Source organism: Diadema setosum, chromosome 14 (assembly GCF_964275005.1).
Source record: "Diadema setosum chromosome 14, eeDiaSeto1, whole genome shotgun sequence".
In the NCBI taxonomy this organism is placed as follows: Eukaryota; Metazoa; Echinodermata; class Echinoidea; order Diadematoida; family Diadematidae; genus Diadema; species Diadema setosum.
In genome coordinates, this window is record NC_092698.1 from 16,406,691 (window position 1) to 16,430,869 (window position 24,179).

The 24,179-nt window shown below is 37.8% G+C and overlaps 1 protein-coding gene across 1 annotated transcript; it reads right to left on the minus strand.

Moving 5' to 3' along the window:
• Positions 1-1,917: 1,917 nt before the first annotated feature.
• LOC140238167 (gamma-aminobutyric acid receptor subunit gamma-2-like) lies at positions 1,918-23,362 on the minus strand. The gene is made up of 10 exons (XM_072318104.1): positions 22,991-23,362; positions 10,482-10,610; positions 9,118-9,318; positions 8,561-8,660; positions 6,180-6,337; positions 5,220-5,375; positions 3,764-3,958; positions 3,168-3,215; positions 2,298-2,495; positions 1,918-2,001 (listed from the first exon to the last, which is right to left on the minus strand). The coding sequence occupies exons 1-10, from the start codon at positions 23,360-23,362 to the stop codon at positions 1,918-1,920; spliced, it is 1,641 nt and encodes a 546-aa protein (XP_072174205.1).
• Positions 23,363-24,179: the final 817 nt, after the last annotated feature.

A 24,179-nucleotide genomic window follows, 5' to 3' on the forward strand; every position in this document is an offset into this window, starting at 1 on the left:
AAACACGGCAGCACTATTCAGAGTACCGTCATTTACCTCCAGACAAAAGAATAGATTCACAAAGAATATTTCGATTTCTTTTCCTTTCCAAAGCCGCATATCATTGGATTATGACATTTTATTACATTGTGCTGAAACGTGTTTTCATCTTTACAACAAATATGAATACCATGCACGTGTATAAAATGACGAGGCAGTCGAGTTTCAGTTCACCTGAAGGCGTCCAAAGGCTTTGTTTGTTTTCGATCTTGGATTAGAAGCGTTCTCATAAAACGTATGACAGTGAGTGTCAATTGAACGGATCAATTATCTAAAAAGCTTCGGGAGACCTTTGTACGATCTCAACGTAGTCTTGATGAAAGGTAATGAATACATCGTATTTGAGATCGCATTATTGCGTTCTCAACCGATTACTAAGTCATTACAAACCGGAAACGATTGCCCTGTATTCCAAAAGTCATTCACTCTATATTCGAAAGCCTACAAAATTAATGCTTAGCAAAATAATGGATGCTACTTTGTGGGCAGCTATAAACATTTCGGAGTCCTTTCGCATCATGACATACCTTAAGGAAACTGTACAATAATAAAGCAATCAAAATACAGTGTAACTTTGTTGCCGTTTTGAGGTTGGCTATAATCACGTTATCAGAGACGAACCTCATAACCCTTGTCTATAATACATAAAGAAGATTGCTGTCCGGTCTAGTCAAAGACATCGAGACATTGTCCGGACGGTACTACATTTTTTTTTTCCTTCTCTTCTTTTTCCTACTGGTACATTGCAATCTCCAAGCATCTATATGCAAGACAGTATTTCCAGTATCGAATAATTATTATACACAACTGCATCCTCGGCGGCAGATTCTACCGGTGCGTCGTTCAAAATAATACAGATGACGGTGAATACATGAACTGGATTGGATTGATAGCCAAGCATACAAACAGAAAACACACTGGAAAACCTGCAAGCATTTATACACATCACTCACAAACGACTATGTGCATGATATCAAACTCTTGAAAATAACTTAGCGCCGTGTGGTTGACGAATTCATTAAAAAGAAAATGTGAATAGAAATTAGCGACGAAAAAAACAAACACAAAACTGAACAATGAAAAACGTTAGACGTTTGAAATTGCACTCATTCAAATTACGTCATCAATGTTTGATTTCAGTTAATCAAAATGATCATATCCAAACTATTGTCATTCTGTCTCTGTGATGGCGCCTCCACGTTTGTTTTTGATAGTTATAGCTTGTGATTTGTGGTATAGACCTTATACCAACAATATTATATTCAGCTTTTTGACAAATTTTCTTTCACAGCCCCGGTCCATGTGACAAAAAGAAGGAGATAGAGAAGAAGGAAGAAGAGGGAGGAGGAGGAGGATAAGGAGGAAGAAGAATAAAAAACAAACAAACAAACAAAGAACGAACATGGACTGCGTCTCCATTTTATTGCACTTCGTATTATTGATGATACGCCATCTTTAACTCACACTAGGTGAAACTCAACCGAACGTTTCGACGTTAGCTTTAATGAATTTGAGTGAAAGAAAGGAAATCGATAAATTACTGTTCACTCATACTGATTTGTGTTGTTACTGTTGGAACAACTAGCACCAGAATTCATTTTCTGTTCTTTTCTTTGTTATGTGAAATCGCATTGGGACATGAATGATTAGGTTTGACAAACAATAGATCGCAAGAGCGAGGGAATACAAAAACAACTTTTACAAGTTGGACTAACATTGGCGTTTTGTACACACATTCATTGACGAAGGCAAGGTAACCTCTTGATTGCTATGTATCTCTATTATGCTTAACACAATAATTTGTCTCGGCATCCCTGCACACAATAGAGTGATGTCAACCCGCCATGAAGGAAATACTATAATATGGCGCTCTCCGTACTAGACTGCAAACGTTGCCGTGGTTTGCTTTGAACTGCTTACGGACTGTTGAGAACTTGGTTCGGCCTTCTGACCACCATCGGTCTACCAACAGGAAAATGGAGAAAAGTTGTTATTAAATTAATTAAATATAACTTTATTGCATGATAAGCTAAAGAATAAATGGATCGTCAAAAATGAAGAGTAACAATCATAGTATCTGAGAAGCATGTAACGGTGCATTTATTCCTTAGTATTTCTTAGGTTCATCATTTGTGTTACAATCTGGGAGAAAAGAGGGGATATTGTGCAAATAGTGCGAATTGTTGATTTCAATATTGAAGTAGGTGCCTATATGCTTGATAGTGCAACATTGCCTTGGAAATGTCTTATTACGATACCTTGACTCCCTGGAGCTCCACGCCATTCTTTCCGTTGGGATCCTTGCTGGACCGCTTCCAGCTCAGTCCCTTGGCCGAGGCGCCGGCCTGCACAGCTTTCTCCGTGGGAGGAATGTTTTGCTCATTACGCTTCTTCTTCTTTGCCTCGGTGCTGCGCTGGCGAGCTAGCCAGTTCTGGTTGATCTCCTCACACTTAGCCTGAAATAAAGAGAAACAGTAGCGAGAGAGCATGGGGGGGGGGGGGGGGCGAGAGGAAGGAGAGAAATAGGGTGGGTTCAATGTCAGAGGAGATGGGTTTGATTTCCCGGAATATTTCGATGGGTGGTTGACACGAGAAGACATCGTGATTATGGTATAAACCGCTTAAATTGTTGATGATAACTTAAGCATTATAGGCACTAAATTTCCGTGCTAAAGTTTGAATGTCATTATGATATCAAGCACTGGGCTACCACGTGTTTGAACAAATACTTGTAGTGGTGATCCTTCTTCTGCACAATTTCTTAGTTAACTCTTTACGTACCACGTTCTCATACCCGACTAAGACCATAGGCTTGCTAATTTGTTTTATGACATAAATTTTAAAAGTGTAATTAATCACATTTATTTTCTTTCTTTGTATCATGCACATTGTAATCCTAATCATTCTGACGTTTCATGTTATGTTACTGAAAAGAAATTTGATTAAGTATGAACATATGGTGAAGAGAAATAAAATCGAACAAACAAACCAGAGAAAAATATTGTTGCATAACATCAATTTATGAGAAACTGGCAAACTGTCAGTACAATCTTGAATACTAAAGAAGATAATCAATAATGGAGACTCATGTTTGCATGAAAAAAGGAATAAAATGTACTTGTGCTTACGTCATATTCTGCTGTTGCTTTCTTCATCCTTTTCGTAGCATTATTTTGCTGAAAATTGAAATGAGTGAATATCAACGACATTAATGGTTACAAGTTTAAGGACGAAAATGAAAAAAGAGGGGGATTACAAAGTAAGATTTGATTTGGATCATAATGTCCGTTGACTGGCAAAATAACTCCTCATTGAAGTACAATATTCGATGGAGTAACTTCATAAGTCAGTGTCCCTTTAACCATTTGAGACATAAAACATAGATTAATAAAAATGCGTTTTTATTTCATTTTGTAAGACCGTGATTACAGATGTGTGGCCTTTTTACAGCGGAAAATGATTCTGCAGCCCTGAAAATTCATCAATATCACTGTTCCACTACTTCATATAATTTTAGTGCTAGTATAACTTGCAGAACCATCGAAAGTTCACAATAGGGTTAAGATAACTTCAAATTTTCTTCATTATCATTATCATTACTATCAATATTATAAATACTAATAACATTAATTATGTATTTACTCATGCAATTTAGGGTACGTATTTCTTTCCAGATGTTTGGATTACTTGTGAAAATAATTTGGTAAGGGTGAAGAGATTATACCTTGACGAAGCTCGTGAGAATGAACCCGACTGTGATGTTGAACACCATACCAGCCAGGATGATGATTGAGATAAAGTCGAACCACTTGGCCCAGTCCTTGTCAGCATCGGGGTCGTTGAGCTCGACGACGGAGGAGAGGGCGTTCTGGCCGACGACCAGACAATGGAAGATCAGACACGAGAGTACGAACTTGTCCTGTATTGAAATTTGAATTTGAATAATGATACTGAACAATGAAAATGATTTTTTTTTCAAGTTTCTTGCATACAGGCAATGTATGGCTACTACATGCATCCTGGGACTGTTTGCAATGAGACTCTCGCATATAATTATTCAGGTAGACTGTGTGCAATGCTCGTGAATTAGTTTACATCCCAGTTATATTGGTTTGGATTCAAAGTTTTTACTTAGCATTTGAAAGTCCTATATTTATAGAAGACTTAAAAGAATGCAAATGTCAACAACAGCTTCGGAGTCCCTAGCATGCCTAGCATGCCTAGTAAAGAGCAGGCAGGACATAATTTCTCTCCGATGTGAGTCCTTGCCGAATGGATTTGTAATTCATTATCGCTTGTACGTCTTTTTTTCTTAATGAATCAAAAGTGAAGTTTTGTACGGGCTAGTTGGCAACAAAGAAAAGAATAAGACACAACAATATGGAGGTGAATTTTTCGGTTACAGTCCGTTATTCCGAAGGTTCGTTATTCCGAAGGTTCGTTATCCCGAAGGTTCGTTATTCCGAAGGTTCATTGTTCCGAAGATTCGTTATTCCGAAGGTTCGTTGTTCCGAAATGTGATAAGGTTTGTTATTCCGTAGGTTCATGCATCCGAAAATGAAATAAGGTTCGTTATTCCGAAGGTTCGTTAATCCGAAAATGAAACAAGTTAGCTCGATATTCCGAAAGTTCGTTACGGACCCTCTTTCACTGTCGGATCAACGAACCTTCGGAATAACGAACCCTATTTCATTTTCGGATTAACGAACCTTCGGAATAACGAACCCTATTTTATTTTCGGATAAAAAAGCCTTCGGAATAGCGAACCTTATTTCATTTTCGGATAAACGAACCTTCGGAATAACGAACCTTCGGAATAACGCCACAAATGTTCGTATTAACGAACCTTTTTTCATTTCGGATTAACGAACCTCTAGGTATAGGGAATTTGTGTGTTTCGGATTAACGAACCTTCGGAATAACGAACAGCACCCAATTTTTCACCCTGTGTTCAATTGGTCATTAATTCATCAGTCCCATGCAGGATTCCAGTAAAAGTCAATCAAAAATACCAGGTGTACGTCACGGAGGGGGGGGGGGGGGGAAGAGAAAGATGTATCCGGGATGAGCGGACAGGGGTATTATTGTGACATTTAGCTACCTGAATAAATATATGCGAAAAGAGACAATAGAATGGATCCTTGTTCACTTACGGAGGATAAAACCAAAGTCATACTTACTAGCAGCGTAAGATATGAGATGAGCGGAAGCGACTGGCTGACGACATACTTGAATGCCACAGCTGTCAGGAGCAGGGTGACCGTGACGCTGAGTCGATCAGCCGGGAGGGTGCGGTCCACGACGAAGGACGAAAACGTCAGGAGGACTATGAGCAGCTACAGAAGAGAGAGAGCGAGAGAGAGAAAAAAAACAAACAAACAAACAGGTGTACAATGCAGTGCACTCCGTTATAACGAACACGGTTATAACAATTTTCCGGTCACAACGAAATAAAAATTCAGGCTAGTACATTATCGGCTGTATGTATTTTCATTGTTTATTTGTTTGGTTCCAACGAAATTTCGATATAACGAAAAAAATAAATGCCGCTCCCGAGGACTTCGTCATAACGGGAGTCACCCACTGCACATGAGAAATGAATACAATCATGTCAGAAATAGACGCATTTTCAGGTCTTGACTATACGAGCTAGCTCAGCCATTCTGCTAAAACCATGGTCGGAAGAGGATCCCATTAGATAAATAGCTGCAACTTTAAGCAAATTACCCAAATCAATAAGTTGCAAGAGTTCAGCGTTTGATACGTACCGCAGATCGAATACGCCATATAGGCAAAATCATATCCACGATATCCACGGTATCCACATTAAAAATATTAATTTTCTTGATAAGGATGATGGCTGACTCTGAGAGATTATATAATTTCACCTTAATATTCTACCAATATTCACATCCTGCTGAATACTGTAAAACTTATTCGTCTCTCCAGTTACAAAAAAAGACAATAATATTTACCTGCTGTGTAAGACGTAAAAAAGTTACCATTTTGATTCATCAATGTTAATTAAAAGCAGTTCAGGATTATGAAAGATTCATGTGAGCGTGATCTAATCATTCGATTTGTGGGATACCGACACGTAGGAAACAACTCTCAACAGAACAACATTAACAACAACTCACCATTATGAGGGCAATGTTCCAGATGTAGAATCCAGGTTTTCGCTGGACGTGCGTCGTGATGTGGTAGATGGGATAGCTTCGGTGAGCGCCAACCAGCGACTTGTCTTCTTCGATAGGCTGGGCGATCACGTGTTTCCACAGCTTCCATTGTTGGTTTCCTGACAAGTTTTAGTCGGTTTAGATTAATCTATAATCTGACATGATATCCACTATAGTTCTCACCGTCACAATCCCTCTATAGTGAATCTAAACACATGCATCAAAAGGTTGCGAAGTCTGTTCTATTTGAAAATCTCATGGGGGGAGGGGGGCAATCGGATGAAATCGGAGGAGGAAATCGGGCAAACAGAAATGATACAGGTTTCACCATACACGGATTATAATTCTAGACTTTTGGTACTTTCCTACTTGACACTCTCATGAGAAGGGGGACGCAAATATCAGACAATATGATCATGTATGATAAGTCATATTATACGTTTCATACTATCAGCTTATGGGTCTGAAAAGGTTCGTGTTTTCTCTTGTATTTTTGTATTTGTTTATTTGTTAGAACTGCACAGTATGAAAATAATGTAAACTATTATATGCTATCGATCCATAATGAGAACACTCATACTCAATAATACTCATGGATCTTTATTATTTTTCTTTCACAGGTAGCTGTGCTGCTGTATACAGCTTAGTGCAGTTCAGAAGGCGAAAACAAAATAAAAGTCAAATAATGTTAAAAAAAAAACAAAGAAAATTTCCCCTAAAGATGCATACACAGATTAAATAATATCTAAACAATTACTTTGATAAGGTTCTGGAACGTACAAACCAACCGTAAACTGACGAGTTATCTTATATACTTTTTATAAGATATCTCTTGTAAATGTGAGTTTTCATAGTGAATTTATAATATGACCCAAGGTAGACAGTGCAAAGATATGTTTTCAGTATATATTCCAACAGACTGGTGCATTAATTAAAAAAAAAAATGATATCGTAGAATCACATCTATGAATAACTTCTTTTGAAAAGGTAGAAAACAGACCAGTGATCTCTCCTGCGTGAGTGGGGAAAACACTTTTCCTCCTGGGGAAAAAAAAACACACACACACAAAAAAAACACAACAACCAATCCTGCTTTTGGCTTTAGACCGTACTCCTTGCACATTGACGTCATCAGACGAAAGGCCGGAAGTAGAAGGAGATATCACTTTCAGCGAACCCTCAGTCTCTTTTTCCTCCTCAGAATTAAAGCTCAATTTCAAAATGAATGATGCGTTAAAATTCCTGGCTCGCACAAGGTCGGTCCATTTACATCAATGCGCAGTATTTTGTTTAAAGGCCATTTTAAAAAGCCTTCACAGCCAGAGGTCCGTTTCATGTAGTCATCACATAAAAGTCTTTACATAAATTTCAGAATGTCCAAAGTCGCTCATAGCTCAGAGAGACTTTCAAGGAGAAATAAAAACCATTTCATGAAGTCTATAAAGACTTTCATGAAACGGACCCCAAGATTTATCGAGATTACAGTGTACATTCAATCGAGGAGTATTTGAGAGCTTCATACTTTTGTTATAATTGATGCTATGTAGTAGCCATAAAACGTCCCCGTTCCATTGTACTATGTATAAGAACAGGCGATACAAAACCACTCCAAGTGTAGTTTTAAGAGCAAAATCATATATCACCATTGACAGTACGTCACAGCTGATGAGTCAAAGTGAAGGAGAAAACGGTAATCAATTTGAGCCTGGATATTTGCTGTGCGGATGATGACCACGAGCAGACGAGGATTATCGTTTGTCAACATGGATTTTTTTTTTTTCACGCAATACCCTTTTATATATCCTAGAAGAAAACCGAGCATGCTATCTCGATTCAATCTTATGAAAAAAGGGATAAATGCTGAGATGAATGAGTGAATCAGAGCTCTTCCTTCATGTCCTTTATTTTTTTTTTCACAATTTTATCAGACATTAAATGTCTTATGATTTGATATTTGTATTTGATAATCTTAAATTTTCTTCGCATTTTTTTTTTACTTGATCCAACCAGGTACAACGTATGTCAAGCAGATGCAAACAAGCTGTTGCATCCCACAGCATGAAACTAGTGAGAACAAATTGTAATCTCCACAAACATGGAAAATGAAAACATAACTTGGTACAAACTTGATTATTGTCACAAAGTGAATTTTGCTTGATAAAGCTCACTCAATTTTCCGAATTGTGTTAACAGATTTTTACGGGTTCAGTCAGATATTTTCATCATTGTATCGTTCGAAGAAACACTTAAAGTAAGCCCACAGTTTCAGTGACGGTCTTTATTATCATAAGCTTTTCGGTGTATAAAATGTGTTGACAATGCAATGATTGCAGTCTGCTCACCTGTAAATGTGTCAAGTCGGATGCTGTCCTTGATGTTCATATCCTTAACAAATTCGACATCTTCAACTGGCCAGTCAGACATCAGTTTGATCGTCAATTCCTTTGAAAAATAAATTCATGAATGCCAATTTGATTTGAAATCCTAAGTATATATTATAATGAAATTGTGCGTGTGTGTGTGTGCGTGTGTGTGTGTGTGTGTGTGTGTGTGTAAAACACATATATCTTTTTCAGCTAATGATGTGACGATTGCGTATGTAGAGACATATCTCACCAAAGTAAAGCTCTGCTTGTTGATAGTGGCCCCCTCTTTATTCATTTCCAGATTGACATGATTTTTAGAATTCTTGGTCTTCTTTTTATCTATTATTCTAGCATTTCTAGTAAACAAACAATGTTACGAAATGGATTCTGTTCACGTTATGAATACCACTATGAATATTCAAGTAAAATCAAATTGGATAAAAGTGAATCAAATGAAATCATATCAGACGAAATGAAATCAAGGCCAAGCATTCCTCACCCCACCATCCGCTTTTCATAATAAAAGTCTTTACCTGGTAGTCAAAGGGGAAATCCTTGAGCTCCATGCTACACTTGAAGGTGCCCTTCATCCGGATCGAAAGTCGGACGTCTGGGATGCCGCCAGCTTCGTCATCATTGTTTGGGACAATGTAATGGTTGGTCTGCATCTTGTCGATGCTGACTGCGTTGAAGAAGTAGAATCGAGGGTCCCACATTTCCTCCCATTTTACTTCCTGGAAAAGGGTGGAGCAAGAAAAATCGGGGATTTTGAGGGGAATTAAACGTTTTGTTTTGTTTTGTTTTGTTTTGCATTTTAAGAAGATAAACATTACATGTTTTTTTAGAAGATAAAAAGCAAGAAATGGATGAAAGTTGGAAACAAGAATGAGAGAAAGAGGTGATGAGTGTATTTAGAATGTTTATGATTAACCGTGCAAAGAAGTGGGAGAGGCTGAGGGCAGACCTGAAGCGACCTACACATTGTACGTGATACCTTATTTGTTTTTGTTCAGAATTACAGTTTCTCAGAGCCTTCAGCTCGCTAACTGATACATATTTCGTCGACCAAGATACTGTCTGTCTCACATCTAATACTACATTACATTCCATGGCTATCCACAGATATACATGTAAATCAACCAGTAACTTAAAGGGATTGTACAGTATTGCTGGAGAGTAGGATTGGGCTTTTAACTTTTTGTGAGATACCAAGAACCCACTTATGATAATATCATAAGTGGGTTCTTGGTATCTAAACATCCAAAAACAAAGTAAAACAAAGCGATTGTAATAAATTGTGGTTCCCATGCAAACTTTATTAGAATTGCTCTTTTTTTAGATATCTCAGCCATTTCAAAACCAATTTTCATCATATAAACGTTGAATTCCTCATAGAATTACATGCTCTTTCATATTTCATAAAAGATTTCTCATTATCTCACACACAAAAAAAAAATGTTCGAAACCTAAAATTAGGTCTCAACCATGTCAACCAAAACTGTACGATCCCTTTAAGTACTAAGGGTAATGCCATTCATATTTTTCTCGATGGCAAAGCATTATAGAGCGAACTCGTCAACAACGTAAATCCACGGCTTAGGCACTATTCAAAGCTCGAAAAACCACATCGCCGCAAGTAGTCGGTGCACTGTTCCAAGATTCTCGATACGCCTTTTAACCATTGTGATTCTGCAGATATTTTTGTTCTTTTACTGTTGCCATTACAACTCATGTTTGGCATCAACTACTAGTAATTAGATCCACATCCGAGCCAAAGGACGATTCAGCGTAGGAAGCACCTTGGATTGCCTATACTATACTGTATGACCGTCGTCGCTTAATGTCATTATACAAGGATGTCGATCGGGATGTTGAAAGCTATTGATAAATTACATACCTCTCTTTTGAGACCTTTGACCTTTGGCTCCTTCCACGTGACACTGAGGTAGATCTCGGCAGTGAACTGTTGAGTCACGGTGTCGATGTCACCGACCGTGATTATGTTGCACCTTATCCGCGCGAAAACCTGTCAAGTCGAAGTGTTACGGGGGAGGGAAAGAGAGACCCATCCCATCATTGCATGAAGTAAACAGCGTATGCACAACAGTCATGATTTGTGATCGATTCAGTTAATCCTATAGGACATTTTTATTGAATTACACGATTGGTTATTTGATGTTTTTTTAATGAATAAAATGAATAAAAGTGAAATGTATACAGGCTTAATATACGCACTAGTTTAGTAGCCGATTGTATGAAAGCCAACTAATAATAAATGAACACAATTACACTTGTGTAGTATATGGACTTGTATTCTTACTGATGCAGTGCTCAGAATCAAGCATTTTAATCGGTATGATCATAGCCGTGCTCTCTTCATTTTCATATCCATATGTACTCCTGAAATAATCATTGCAATATACCAAGTGATTACTCTCGCAACTACCCACTCCACCAGATAATACCCTGCCACATAATGCACTCTGTGCCGTTATGCATGCACCATTCATCGCATCTTTCGTATGTCATGTATTAATAGAGCCGTTAAGGATGTCACGAACTTTCATGAGGTCAGGTTTTCTTCAAGGAAATAAGTAGGCGAGGAATCAGACTTTCTTTCTCCCTCTCGGCTGAGACAAAAAAAAAAAGAAATAAGAAAAAGAAAAAGAGAGAATAAAATGACACTCAAGCAGCTTTATGGGCAGGATGTTAACGCATGCTACTGTGACGAGTATGGACATGAACGGGTGTATATTTTGCTAAATTCGAGGATTCTAATTATCGAAGAGAGACTTCCCACCGCAAGGAAAGGATAAAATCGTCTTTCGCTGATAGGACATTTAAGATTATGCAATCATGATAATCTGTTCGTAATTGGTAACCAAACATGTTTATTGACCTGAATATCGAGAGTAAACAAGGCCTATAAAAAAAAATGTATTGATAATGGTCCCTCAATTTAATAGCTCATAGTTCGATCGCTATACTACCTTTCGAAGTACATGTAGGCCTAGGCATATCTCGATTCACCATTACACACTTTGAAATGTCCTGCAAGGTAAATTACCTATTATCTGGACACTCGTTCAACTGTCTAACGTATGGCCATGAACATTTATCCCTTCTTTGGTAAACTTAGGGTGCGTTCGAGCGCTCTCCTAAAGCGAACTGTACCGTACCCACTCCAGGGGAGCGCTCGAACGCTCCTAAAGTGTACCGTGCCGTACTGTACCGAGCCATAAGTGGACCACTTCCCGATGTGCTCCAAAAGAGTACCAAAGCGTACCAAAAGTTCGCTGTAAAGCATGCGCGTATCGTGCGTATTCGTCACAATGCAAAAACATCATTCTCTATGTTCGGGACAGCTGTAAGTAGTTCAAGCGCCAGGTGGATGACATTCTTCCTAAAAAATGCGTGACCTTTTCTAAAAATATCTCGTGTGGTACGCTTTCTCGACAGAGCGCTCGAACGCTTCAAATCTGGCACAGTTCGGTACGGTACGCTTTGGTTCAGTTCGCGTTGGTTCGCTTTTGAGCGCTCGAACGCACCCTTAGGTCAAGCAAGACTTCCTTGATGGACATATTAAACACGCACGCATACACACACACACACGCCCTATAGAAAATGACGCGAGGGCACACGTATAATTATAATTCGTCTATCTATCTATCTATCTATCCATCTATCTATCTATCTATCTACCTATCTTTCTATCTATCTATCTATCTATCTATCTATTTATCTATCTATGTCTACCTATCTATTTATCTATATCTATCTATCTACCCATCTTCATACACACATGAACACATCATTATATACGATACACAAATAGAGGCCTACATAATCAACCCTCACATAACACTGCGTGTATTGAAGAATGAATCAATGAATCTGATTGAATGCATAACATTTGACTTTCAGAAAACACAGTTTGAGGCCTTTCAACGGGTCTAGGGCAATTACCCCCCGGGCAATTACCCCGGACCCTTCTCCTCGCCCTAATCCTAATCCTAATCGTGAACCTAATCTTAACCCTAACCCAAAATCCTAACCCTAAACCTAACCCTAACCCTAATCTTTACTCTAACTTTACCACTAACCATGTTAGCCACGGGGTAATTGCCTTCTTGGAGTAATTTCCCGGCTACGCTTTCAACAATTGCTGACATGAAATGTGTTATTGTTATGCATTGTCACCCCATGCACAGCCCCGCCATAAGTTACGAATTAATTCAAATCAATCATGTAAGTCGTGCAATCTTGTGGTAATAGTAATTTTACAGTCGATTGCAAATGCATCTGATATAAGTTGCAGTGTATATCAATCTCAACCCGTACCCTGATTTCATCACAAATCTGTCAAAACTGGTTGCGTTTGTTTCCAAATCAAACACAAATTGTTATTTCTATGGAATTTTCAATTAATGGTCTCAATCAGTCATTACTTACATCAAAATTATTGCTTTTGCGCGATAATCTGAATTCTAGACTAACGATTAATCTAAGTGTATTATAAGTACTTATAATCTAACATAATCTAACCTTTGATTTAGATTTTAAATCAGTGCATTATAGAGTGCATACTGCTCAATTAAAAAAATAGAACCTGGTAACGTACTTGCAAATATTACATTTTTTTTTTTTTCATTTGAGAAATCGGTATAATCTCGGCTTCGGGATCAATCGACCGACGGGGAATGTTCTGAAATTTGAAATTTAAGAAATAAAATACCTGCATTTTCAGGCTACTTAGAGGTCCAGTATTCGTTATCATCAATTTTTGATGTGACCGCTCCATGGACAATTTACAAGTGTCTTTCATTTGGCTTACAAACGCAGGGCACCTGCTCTTTATTCAGTCGTTTGGTTTGGTGACGGAATAGCAAAAACGTAACAATGCAAAGCGAAACTGGTAGATTTTCTCTTTAACCCGTTAAGGACGGACTGATTTTGCTACAACATGCATTTACCATAGACACCTGCCCGAGTTAAAAATGGGTACACAAGTGTAGTCCCTCACAAGCTGTAAGCTATGAGTACTCCTAAAAGAGTTGGCAAGTATTTGGTCAAGGATCCATACGTTATAAACTTTGATCGAATAAAGGCAGATACTGTATTGGTATCATATTGATGCAACCGGAAATGACGAAAATGAGATACATTAGGAAAACACGATATCGCTTGACAGCGAGTTTAAAATTGAATAAGAGAGGAAATTTGTTCCCCAACTTTTCATTTTAAACTCAGAGTAAATAAAGATAATATCACAAGTTATCACCATAAGGATCACGTATATCAAAATGATCGACTGGAATCAAATAAGCACACATACCATTTTTTTTTTTATTATTATTAACCATTAACGTCAGAAAAAGAAAACAGCATGGATTGTTGCTAAAAAAAAAGTCCTTCAAATTTCCCTTGTCACATTTAGGGTCTAACCCAGATGGAAATCGTCCAAGGCAAAATTAGCGGTCACATCCTTTCTAACATTGCAAATCTCTCTCTCTCTCTCTCTCTCTCTGGGTGTTTGCCAGAATAGATAGATTGCGTTCGCTCAAAAGATGAGAATGATACGTGAGAGAGATTTTTGAGAAGAAGGAGTCATTTTTGCGTCTAATTCCTAACCAGGTTAGACGCCAGTAACAAGCAAATACCAGAACGAAAATACTGGCCGATTCTTGTTCATCATTTGTCCGTGGGCCAGTAATGCATTTTCGTTTAGTATGTGAGAATACTGGACTAATTCTGACAAGCCAGATAGAATAGTGTATTGAAGTATCGAAACATGTATCATTATTTTATTTTGACATGATAAAGAAAGGAACAGAAATCAAAACTAACAATGAAATGAGATGTCGATAAACAAATACAAAGCTGACTCGAAGTGACACTAGATGGAAATGGTGACAATAATTTGCTCGTACATGAAGAGTGCCTGATTCTCAGCTATATGATAGGCACCAAAATATTCCAAAATGAAGACTACTGGATGATGGCTTGAAGTGGAAAGGTAGTTTTAGGACCCACATGCATGTATTACACAATGGGAAAATATAGGTTATACACAGGTACACGAGGACAAAAATGCACATGGAACGTGGTGAGTGCTCATCTTTCCAAAACTTACACACACAAAGGTGACGGAATGTCGTTATCATACAACGCAAATGGGATTCATTGAGGGCAACCCATGCACATCCAAGTCAAGCACCTGATAAGTTTACTGAGCTGTAAGTTGTCCCATGCCAAATGCATGTGTGTCAGGCAAGACAATTCTTGATTATTACAACTTGTGTCCTATAGGCATGATTTTCACCCCACATACTTTTCCGTATTCAGCATTTTTCATCAACAACAAATGCCGCGGCAGCTTTCACAATAGCGAGCACCATGTCTACACACACGTCACCACTTACACGTCGCCAGCCTGACAGGTTTGTGGCCACGCGCATAGTCTTCATGCATCCGACTGTGTTAGCACTGGAGAAATGTGTGCGGAAATCAGGGGTATGAGAAGTGGGATCGTTTATCACCAAGAGGGTGGAATGAGGAGTAAATCCAAGGAACTGAATCACTAGAGCCAAAAGGAGCCAACGCCTCGTCATTTCTTTAAATAATCGTTTATCATATGAATGGATTTCACTGTTGCGATCGTGTTTGTCGTGTTATGACGTGTTAGAGCAACTGTTTACGAAGGTTATGATGTGTTGATTGCATTTCTAATTTTCCCGACAAATATGGATGTACTCCTCAAGCTGCTACTGTCATGACACGTCCATTTTTTTTTTCTTTTCTTTCCTTTTCTTTTGCTGTACCATTGCTCTACTGACGATGAACTTTATATTAATGATTACTAGCGCCATTCTTTTTGTGCTATAACTGATACTTGAAAAGTAAAAAAAAAAGAAGAAATGTTAGATATAGATAGATAGATTCAGACATCATACTATAGGTGAATCGATTTATTTCTTATCTAAATCTTGATCTTAATGGTTACAGTTATCAAAAGGCCATTACCATAGACTTTTTAGGTAAGAAAGTGTCCAAAGTCACTGGTCTAATTTACTCATACACAAGCATGATTATAACAGCCTTGCCCCTATACTTGTCCAATCTTACACAATTCCTCATGGCATCGTGTCAATGAACTGGGGCAGCTTCAAACAGTCTTTGATAAACTATTAGTAAACTAGTAAAACAAGAGCACTACCCAGCCGTACAGGTAGTCCTTCTATTTCTGTACCATCATTTGAAAACTAACATTTGGAAGATTCATGGTTTATAGCTATCCCGGAGAGCCAAACGAAAGTCAAATAACTATGTCACAAAGTAAAGCATATCATTCAAATTTAGTTTTCATCATCCACGGGTATCATTGTCATTGTTTGGTAGTACTGTTGCTTCATAACTATTTTCATTTTTTGTTACTTTTAATGCATAATGTGTTTCTTCTTCGAATGAAATAATAAACGCACACTCACACACGCAAGCAAACATACGAACCGTGGTTGTTTTATCAATAATATTCCAACATTTTAGTTTGGTAAAGAGCGTTCCATATAAGATTTGTATACTCCTTGCATCTCCCGAACAAAATTACAGGAAATTACGTTTGACGTTTCGTAAACCATGAGAATCTTTGGCTGTCTTTCTGGAGTATGAAGCAACATCTTCCGTTCTCCATCTACTTCCTGTGTTGACAGGTTACCACGCAAACATAACTACATTGTACTAACAGTGACTAAAGGGAATTATTTGCGTCAAGCCGAAACTCACACGGGAAACTCACATACACTGACGTTATGATACGTGGGGAGTGGCATGTACAGAATGGAGACATGAATAGAATACAAATTTTGATATTAACAGCGTTATAGGGTGATGGATGTAAAGCAGGCATGGCACAAAAGCGAGCTACAATACCAAAAAGATATTTGCAAGCTGCATATTTTGTGGCACTTTGCAATTCATACTGTGTCAACAATTTTTTTTATTCTGTTTGTTTGTTTGCCTGTTTGTTTATTTCATTTCAATACTGTTGAAGGAAAAACCAACTGCACTATCACCCTATATAGAAAATGGTAACAATAACAGCGGTTTCTCGTAACCAGGATAAATGCTTTGGCGTTACACCTCTGCATTTACCATTGCCTTCCAATACCAGTTCAAAAAGGCAAAGTTGTTGGATCAAAACGAATGGATAAATAGGTAAAGAAAACATTTTGTGCAAGAACAGGAATCGAACCAATGATGATCCACCATTCCCGGGTGAAGATTGTTGTATTATGCATATGGATTTCAAAACCATCTATATTATAGCCAAAATGCATTGAGAGTGTTTCAGGAATAATCCCACTGTTTATATGAAATTATCATTATAAAATAAGTGAGAATTATCAATCCTAGAATCATTGTATACATATTTTACTATGAGCGATTTAGATGTATGTTGGCGTGCTTCAGTTTGAGATGTCTGGATATATTGCAACCACGGCATTAGATAGTCAGGGTATGTTATGTTTGGTTACCTGAATCAAAGATGTTCTTACACGCAAGCAATGCACCGGTAACCGATATACTTTAGAATAATTGAGGGACAAACGGAAATTCTTCAAAGCTCCCTTTTTGATTACGTATATGAGTCTATGTAGTTTTTTTGTCAATTGTTTTTTTTTTTTTGTTTTTTTTTTTGCAAAAGAGAAACACAATGACAGCATCATACTCAATAGAATATAGATGCTAGTTTCTGAAGTATATGTTTTCTTCTTAGGAGAGCAGTCAAGTAAAGATATTATCATATTATATTGAAATTTCCATAATGTTACAAAAATCTGATGCATTGTTAAAATTCCCTTAACCATGATATATATTTCCATAGCTGTAACACCATAAAGGCTTTCGATATAAATGTGAACTCTTCTAAAATATTGAGTTGTCTCATGATTGGAGTCAACAAAGATCAAACGCTCGACTTCATTCTTGGTAAGATCTTATCTCAGTAGAATTCCATCTTGTAAGATCATAACAATATTTACAATAACGTCACAGGGAAATGAAAGTCTTACAAGATTTTCCATCGCAGTATTTATTTACATCAAAGCAACTAAAACACGGAGCTTATTCACTCTGTTTAACTGGATCATAGAACCATAGAACGACAGATACACCATCTTGATTACAATACAAGTGTTATATTATGTTATGGCACTATGAAATGTATATACTCTATCCAATTAATTGTTTAAGTGGAGCCTGAATTATAAACAGTTATGGCAAAATACCACTGATACCAATTTTACTTTGCAAAGATATATTGTGTTATGTCGTTATGATGGTAGGAGAGAATAATTATTTATACCTGGTGACATGTTACCTGAATAGATCTGATCAGCCGACAAACGTAAGTTTCTATAATAGCATCATGCCATTTTGTTATGAAAGACGGTACTCCCGAAAACAACAAATAAGAGACAATAAAGAACAATATTATCAGCAAGATAGTAATGATTTCTAAATCTCATCTTGCTATTTTCAAATGCTCTTGGATCACATGAGATTGCTGGATGAGACTGCTATTCGTAAGCGCGCTGCTGTCAGGACCACTCAGTTGAGACGCAGAATGTCGATCCATCAGCGCTTCCGTTTGAAAAACATCCTCTCCCTCCCACGCGACTGGCTAGCGCAAATGTGATTGGCTGGCTGGAATTCAATTATCACCATTTCGTTGAGGGAAGAGGAGACGCTGGCATCCGTGCCTGTTTGCTTGCCACTTCTATCTATTTCACTACGTTCAAAACAATAAGCAAAACAACAGCAAACAGAACACAACTACACCTCAACAACAAAAAAGACCATTGATCATAGGTAACTATAATACACTGCAAAAGTTATATGTCACCAGTTCGTTGCGGTTATCGAATCTTTGTTGCATTATTTTCGGATTGATCGCACACAAAAAAAAAAAAAGAAGAGAAAAAGATATGTAATCGCGAGAGACAAAACTCGTTTGTGCCCTCGTGCATATAGATCAATGTTATTCTTCGGTCGTCCGGTCATTGCGTGACCCTAATTAAAAGGCCTATAAGAGTCGACAACCCTCTAAATACATGAAGTGTTTATCATTATCTGTAGTTAATGTGTCGTATCAGCACGGTAATTAACATAATTAACCAATCCAACCCGCTGCGAGCATAAATTAAACGTCTCTGTCCATGTACGATTGGGCTACGATGGCACGAAACTTCCCGACTACCCATTGCGATGTCTCTGTATGCGCTGACCCAAACCTATCCATCTCGTTATATGCCGTCAGAAGTAATTTTAGGTCACGGGTTTGAAGCGACACTTGGGTGTAGCAGTTTCATTTCTCAATTAACTTTATACAGTAAGTTTGATTTCCCGAGCACTAATTGTTTAACATTCACTCTCAGTGCAAGTCCCTTATTTCTATATTTCAAACTAATTTCCAGTATACTCCGAGATGTTTTACATTGTGTCTCTTTGCAACTTTAAATGCTGCTGTGCAAATTTTTGTCGTTTTGTCTTTACACACCTCTTCAACATTTTCGGGGCTTTTTTTTTTTTAACCAGGTTTGGCCATAACTGGGTGCTTCTGGAATAGATGCAAAATAGGTTCAGTAATACTATGATATCCCATGAAATCAATTGGTTGCAAATACCAACATTAAATTGAACGATTGGATCATAAATGAATCTGTATAGTATCAACGGATGGTGTGATAAGTATTGTGGTGGGATTTCAAGGTATCATCTTTTTCCGAGATCGTATTTCCACTTTTGATCAAAAGAAGGGTCTTGGATTAAGGTCACCTTGATATCCAATCGTATAGTAATAGAGTCTAGAGGAGGCCGTGTTATTGTTGTAGCCATTGTTACTGATGCTTGAGGCCCGCGTTTACTTTTGTATACCAAGGTTCATTATCTAGAGTCAAATTAGCCACAATTATGATATTTTGAATTTAATTCTCTCATTGATAATGATCTAGTTAGTGAAAGAAGAGAAGCCTCGATAAAAGCCACAGAAAACATTAAAAAAAAAAATCAAACAGATGTTTGACATAAATAATCCTTTCCTTGGCATGTTACTGCCAGGAAATACTTGGCACCTCTTCACGCTTATGCAAAAATAAAACACAGGCTAAAGAGAAGCAAACCTGGAAAGGTCACCTAGGAATTTGCTTTATTTAGGAAATCAATATCATAAAGATGGTTATCAAGATTTCCTGAAAAGAAAATTCGGATATCCATAGACTACATTTCGCTATAAATATAGATAGCACTTGGCAACTGCTTGGATATGTAAAGTCAATACTAAGATAGCGCTGTACATTCTGGATCATTCCCAACTAATTCCCTTTGTGAAATATTGTCGGAAATCTTGTACTTCAGACTGGAAAAATAGCGCTAGCTACTTTAAGAGCTATCAATAATATGGTGCCTGTTGATATGGTCCATTAATGTCTCTCGTAACTCCAATAACTTTAGATAAGAAACAACAATGATGTGGAATGCAGAGTATCTGTTTGCGTCATCTAAAGTTGTTTATACTGAGGTAATTCAATTACATACATACTCTTGTTATTGTGTAACATCGTATAGCACACGAATATGTATAGGCCTACTTGCATAAATACACTACATTCTGGGGATGCCTCTATTAATACCGATTTTCCGTGTTGACCAGCCATTGAGTTTCATTCATTGTTTCAAGAACGTGTATGTGCGTAGGCTTTTTGAATATTCATCCACAGGAATGCAAAGTAGATCTCATAATACTCCAGCCTTATATACTTTTTTGTGGTAAATTCAAAAGTATAGTAAGATTCTAATATCAAAAATATTCATGGTCATGGTTAATCATAGTTCAAGTGTGTGTGGGAGTTTGAGGTATTACCATGATCATCTTGGGATACCTTAGGATTGCATTGGGATATAAGGTGTGTGTAAGAAACGAAAATCGTTGAAAAAAAAAATCAGGATGTGATTGATAATTCTCTATCGGTCCTCTTGTAATGTTTTACTGCTGTGCATATGTTATTGCTGTGGTGTTGATGACATGATTTTTGTTTTTCGGTTTTGTTTATTTAGTTGTGTTCACTCCTAAACGCCATTATTTTTCTAAAGCTGGACCCACCTACGGCCGTGTAGAGGCCGAACTGTTCATTGCACCCCTTCATTTGTCCATAGCTAATAATAGTTTTGATAGTACAGTATCATTATTCTGTGATTTTACAATACATAAACAGGCAAGCACAGCTCATCCCATTTGCATATAGTAATCTTGAAACTTTAAGAATGCCCCATATTATGTGCTTTATTTTTGTTGGATTTCTATGAAACTTGAAATATTCCGTTTGTTTGAACTCATTCCACACAACACATTCACTTGCTTATACAAGAAGATCTACAGGTGATGCTGTCGAAATAAAGTTTTGTAATAGAAGCACCTTACCCAATGGTTACGTCATGACAAACAAGTTGAAGAAATGACATCAGCCAAAGGAACGAGCAGCCGTTCTATACGCCTACCCTCCGCTTTTGCATTTTACTCGACTATAAATACTAGCAATCACGAAAGCATCGCATCTGAAGAACTATCAGCACATCGTTGATGAAGAAAGAACTAGCTTCTCTACACTTTTACTCTTAAAATTTTCGATAGATGCTCTTTCGCAAGCATCCGCCTTACTATTGGCAGAATGCTTTGATAATATTATTCCAATCATTAAAAAGTCATTATCATTATCATTTTTACCATCTTGAATGACTTGATAATGGGGATTTGAGAATAGATTTTACTTGACAATGGGATTTTTTACAAATAAATTGTTCGTCTATGGAACCAATAGGGATCAGCGACATTGCTGCCTGTTCATTCTTCAGTCAATTAATTTTGTAATTCTCATTAATGAAGATTCACCAAAACAACAATTCGGCCCACGAGACAATATGATTTTCTGATGCATAGATGCAAATTGACAACGTGGTCACTGACGCAGTTACTATGTTACAACCTTATTCCTCAAAATCAAAATATAATACAGCATGATACTTTTAACCGTGTGCATGAAATACAAAATGGACAAAATGGTTAATAATTCAGAAATGTCAGGGTCTAATGATATGGTGGGGCCTTAAAAGCAAGTTTATTTCCTTGCAGTTTCCATTAAATCCACGGTGTTTTGAGGTATACGAAATGGAAGAGAAATGACACCAAAGTACTAATAAAATCAAAATAACTAATGAAGTTGAAGAACAGGCATGAAAAGTACGCTGTCCGAAGTAGTATATAGTAGTCTCATTTCGAATTTAATGTATTATTACATTTTAAAGTATATAAACGTATCATACCTCCTTGTTTTTAACCCTGGTGGTGTCTCGCAAAAAACCCAAACAAAAAACAACTTACCTACGTAAATAACCTTGCAGAAATTAAAAGATTCTAAAAAGATTGTAAATGTGGCTCGCACTGCTGACACTCATGATCTAGCAGCTGAGTGGCTGTAAACAGTGAGTCAACGCGGATCATCACAAATCTAACTGATTCAAAACATAGGGTGTTGCTCACCCGGGATACGCAAGGAATTAACCAACGCATTTTAAGGATATTATTCTCATATCGCGCGATATCCTGTGTTTGCACCCTGCGGTGTGTTGCATAATTATCATGAGGCAGTGCTGAAGCCATTGGTTAGTTACGAGATATGGTTTATTCATATGCTGCATGAGTACGAGTTCTTTATGTCTTTGAAATGTACAACCGCGGCGAACATTATCATCCAATCTTCGAACAACTAGTGGACAGAATGCAACAACACTGACGTTACAATAACAATGATGACACGCTTACTGGTACACGCACCATAACTATGTTGATACCGTTATTTCTATTTCAAGCACTGCTGCTTGGTTATACAGGTATATACTCCTCCTGCTATTGCTACTTCTACTGCTGTCGCCGTCAGAGCGGCTGCAGTAAACTGTTCTTTCGGCTCGGGACACTACTGCTACTGCCTTTGTAATACTTCCCTACTTCTAAGTTTTATGTCTAATATTTATAGTGACAATATCGGAATAATTGACTGCAAACCTTGAAAACTAAAAACCAACAGGTAAGAAAAGATTATTTTTTTTTTTTGCTATCAATATTCCTCATAATCGCATTTCCCATGAAGGGTTGCATAAATACAAGCCCATACAGAAACAAAATAACACTAACAAAAAAAAAAATCAGCAACAACAAGAGTTATGGTATCATCTCTAGCGCTTTTTACGTCCGGTAGTACGCTATCGAGTTATAGTAAGCATGAAGAACCTACTATTGTGCAATCACTTGCACGAAGTTGAAGCCGAATGATTTCAAAAGAACAATACTGATACCTTCTGTTTGTCATCCCTTGGCACGTGAAAGTCCTCGGTCTCTCCCGTTCGTCCGTTGATCTCGATTTGTTTTAGTGTGTCCTCCACTCGCGACAAACTCTGAACCATGGCATCCAACTTCTCAACACTCTTCTCCCCCGCCATTTTCCCCGTCGTATACCGCCACACCCGCAACAACTCTCCGGAAAACTTAGTCGGAACAACGTCGGAAGCCGAAGCGAGACCCGAACCTGTTAGTTGATTCGAGGGACGTAGACGAGGTTGACGACGAAAGTTAGCCCTATAAACATACGACGGCGGGATGCGGGGTTGATACTGCGAAGCCAGCGAGCTCTGCTGCCTGCGTGGTGATGAAATAGAGTAGAAGTCCATGTAGACAGAGAACGCTAGCCCAGCTAGGGACCTGGAACAAATTTCCCTAAATTCCTCTCTTCCCGCTCACGCGCGCGCTCCTAATTCGACTCCACATTGAAAACATGGAGAGAAAGGGAGAGGGATAACCTCACTACCTACAGAGTAGATTTGTTGTGAAGAAACTATTCGCGTCACTCTTTTTATTTTCCTTGTTTTATCTACTCTTCCTTCAGCTCGTTGCGTTGACGAAGATCAGTTAATTGGCAGAATCCGGCAAAAGAAAGTCAAAGACTTTGCGAATCGGGAAGGGGTGCGGAACGAGGGTACGGGATGTGATGTCATAGCGTCCTGGCAGAGAGGCGCAACACACATAGTAGACGTGCGAAGGAGCTCTGTTGCAAAGGTTGTTTTGCCTATATACAAATCAAATACCCTACACTTCTTTCATGTTTCTGAGTCTCATTCTTAAACGGTTTGTTGTTGTTTTCTTGTTGCTGTTGTTTTTGCTTTTGCTTCTTTCTGTCCCCTTCGTCTTTGCCAAAAGGAAGAATCCGGGAAAAAAAATAAAGTCCAAGCTTCGATCCACTCGTTTGAAAATTCATGAGAACAAAAAGTTTTGCACTATGATATTCTTCTTCTTATCGTATGACATATGCGCAGTTATATAGTATGATAGAGTAGTTATGATATCAAAACACTGAACTCGATTTTGGTCATTCACAGATTATTCTAAGCAAAATAATCCTAAGTGAAACAGTTTGCATCTGTTACGTTTTCTCGAAGTTATTTTCATGGTAACTCACTCAACTGTCCGAAAGAATATGATAATTATCAT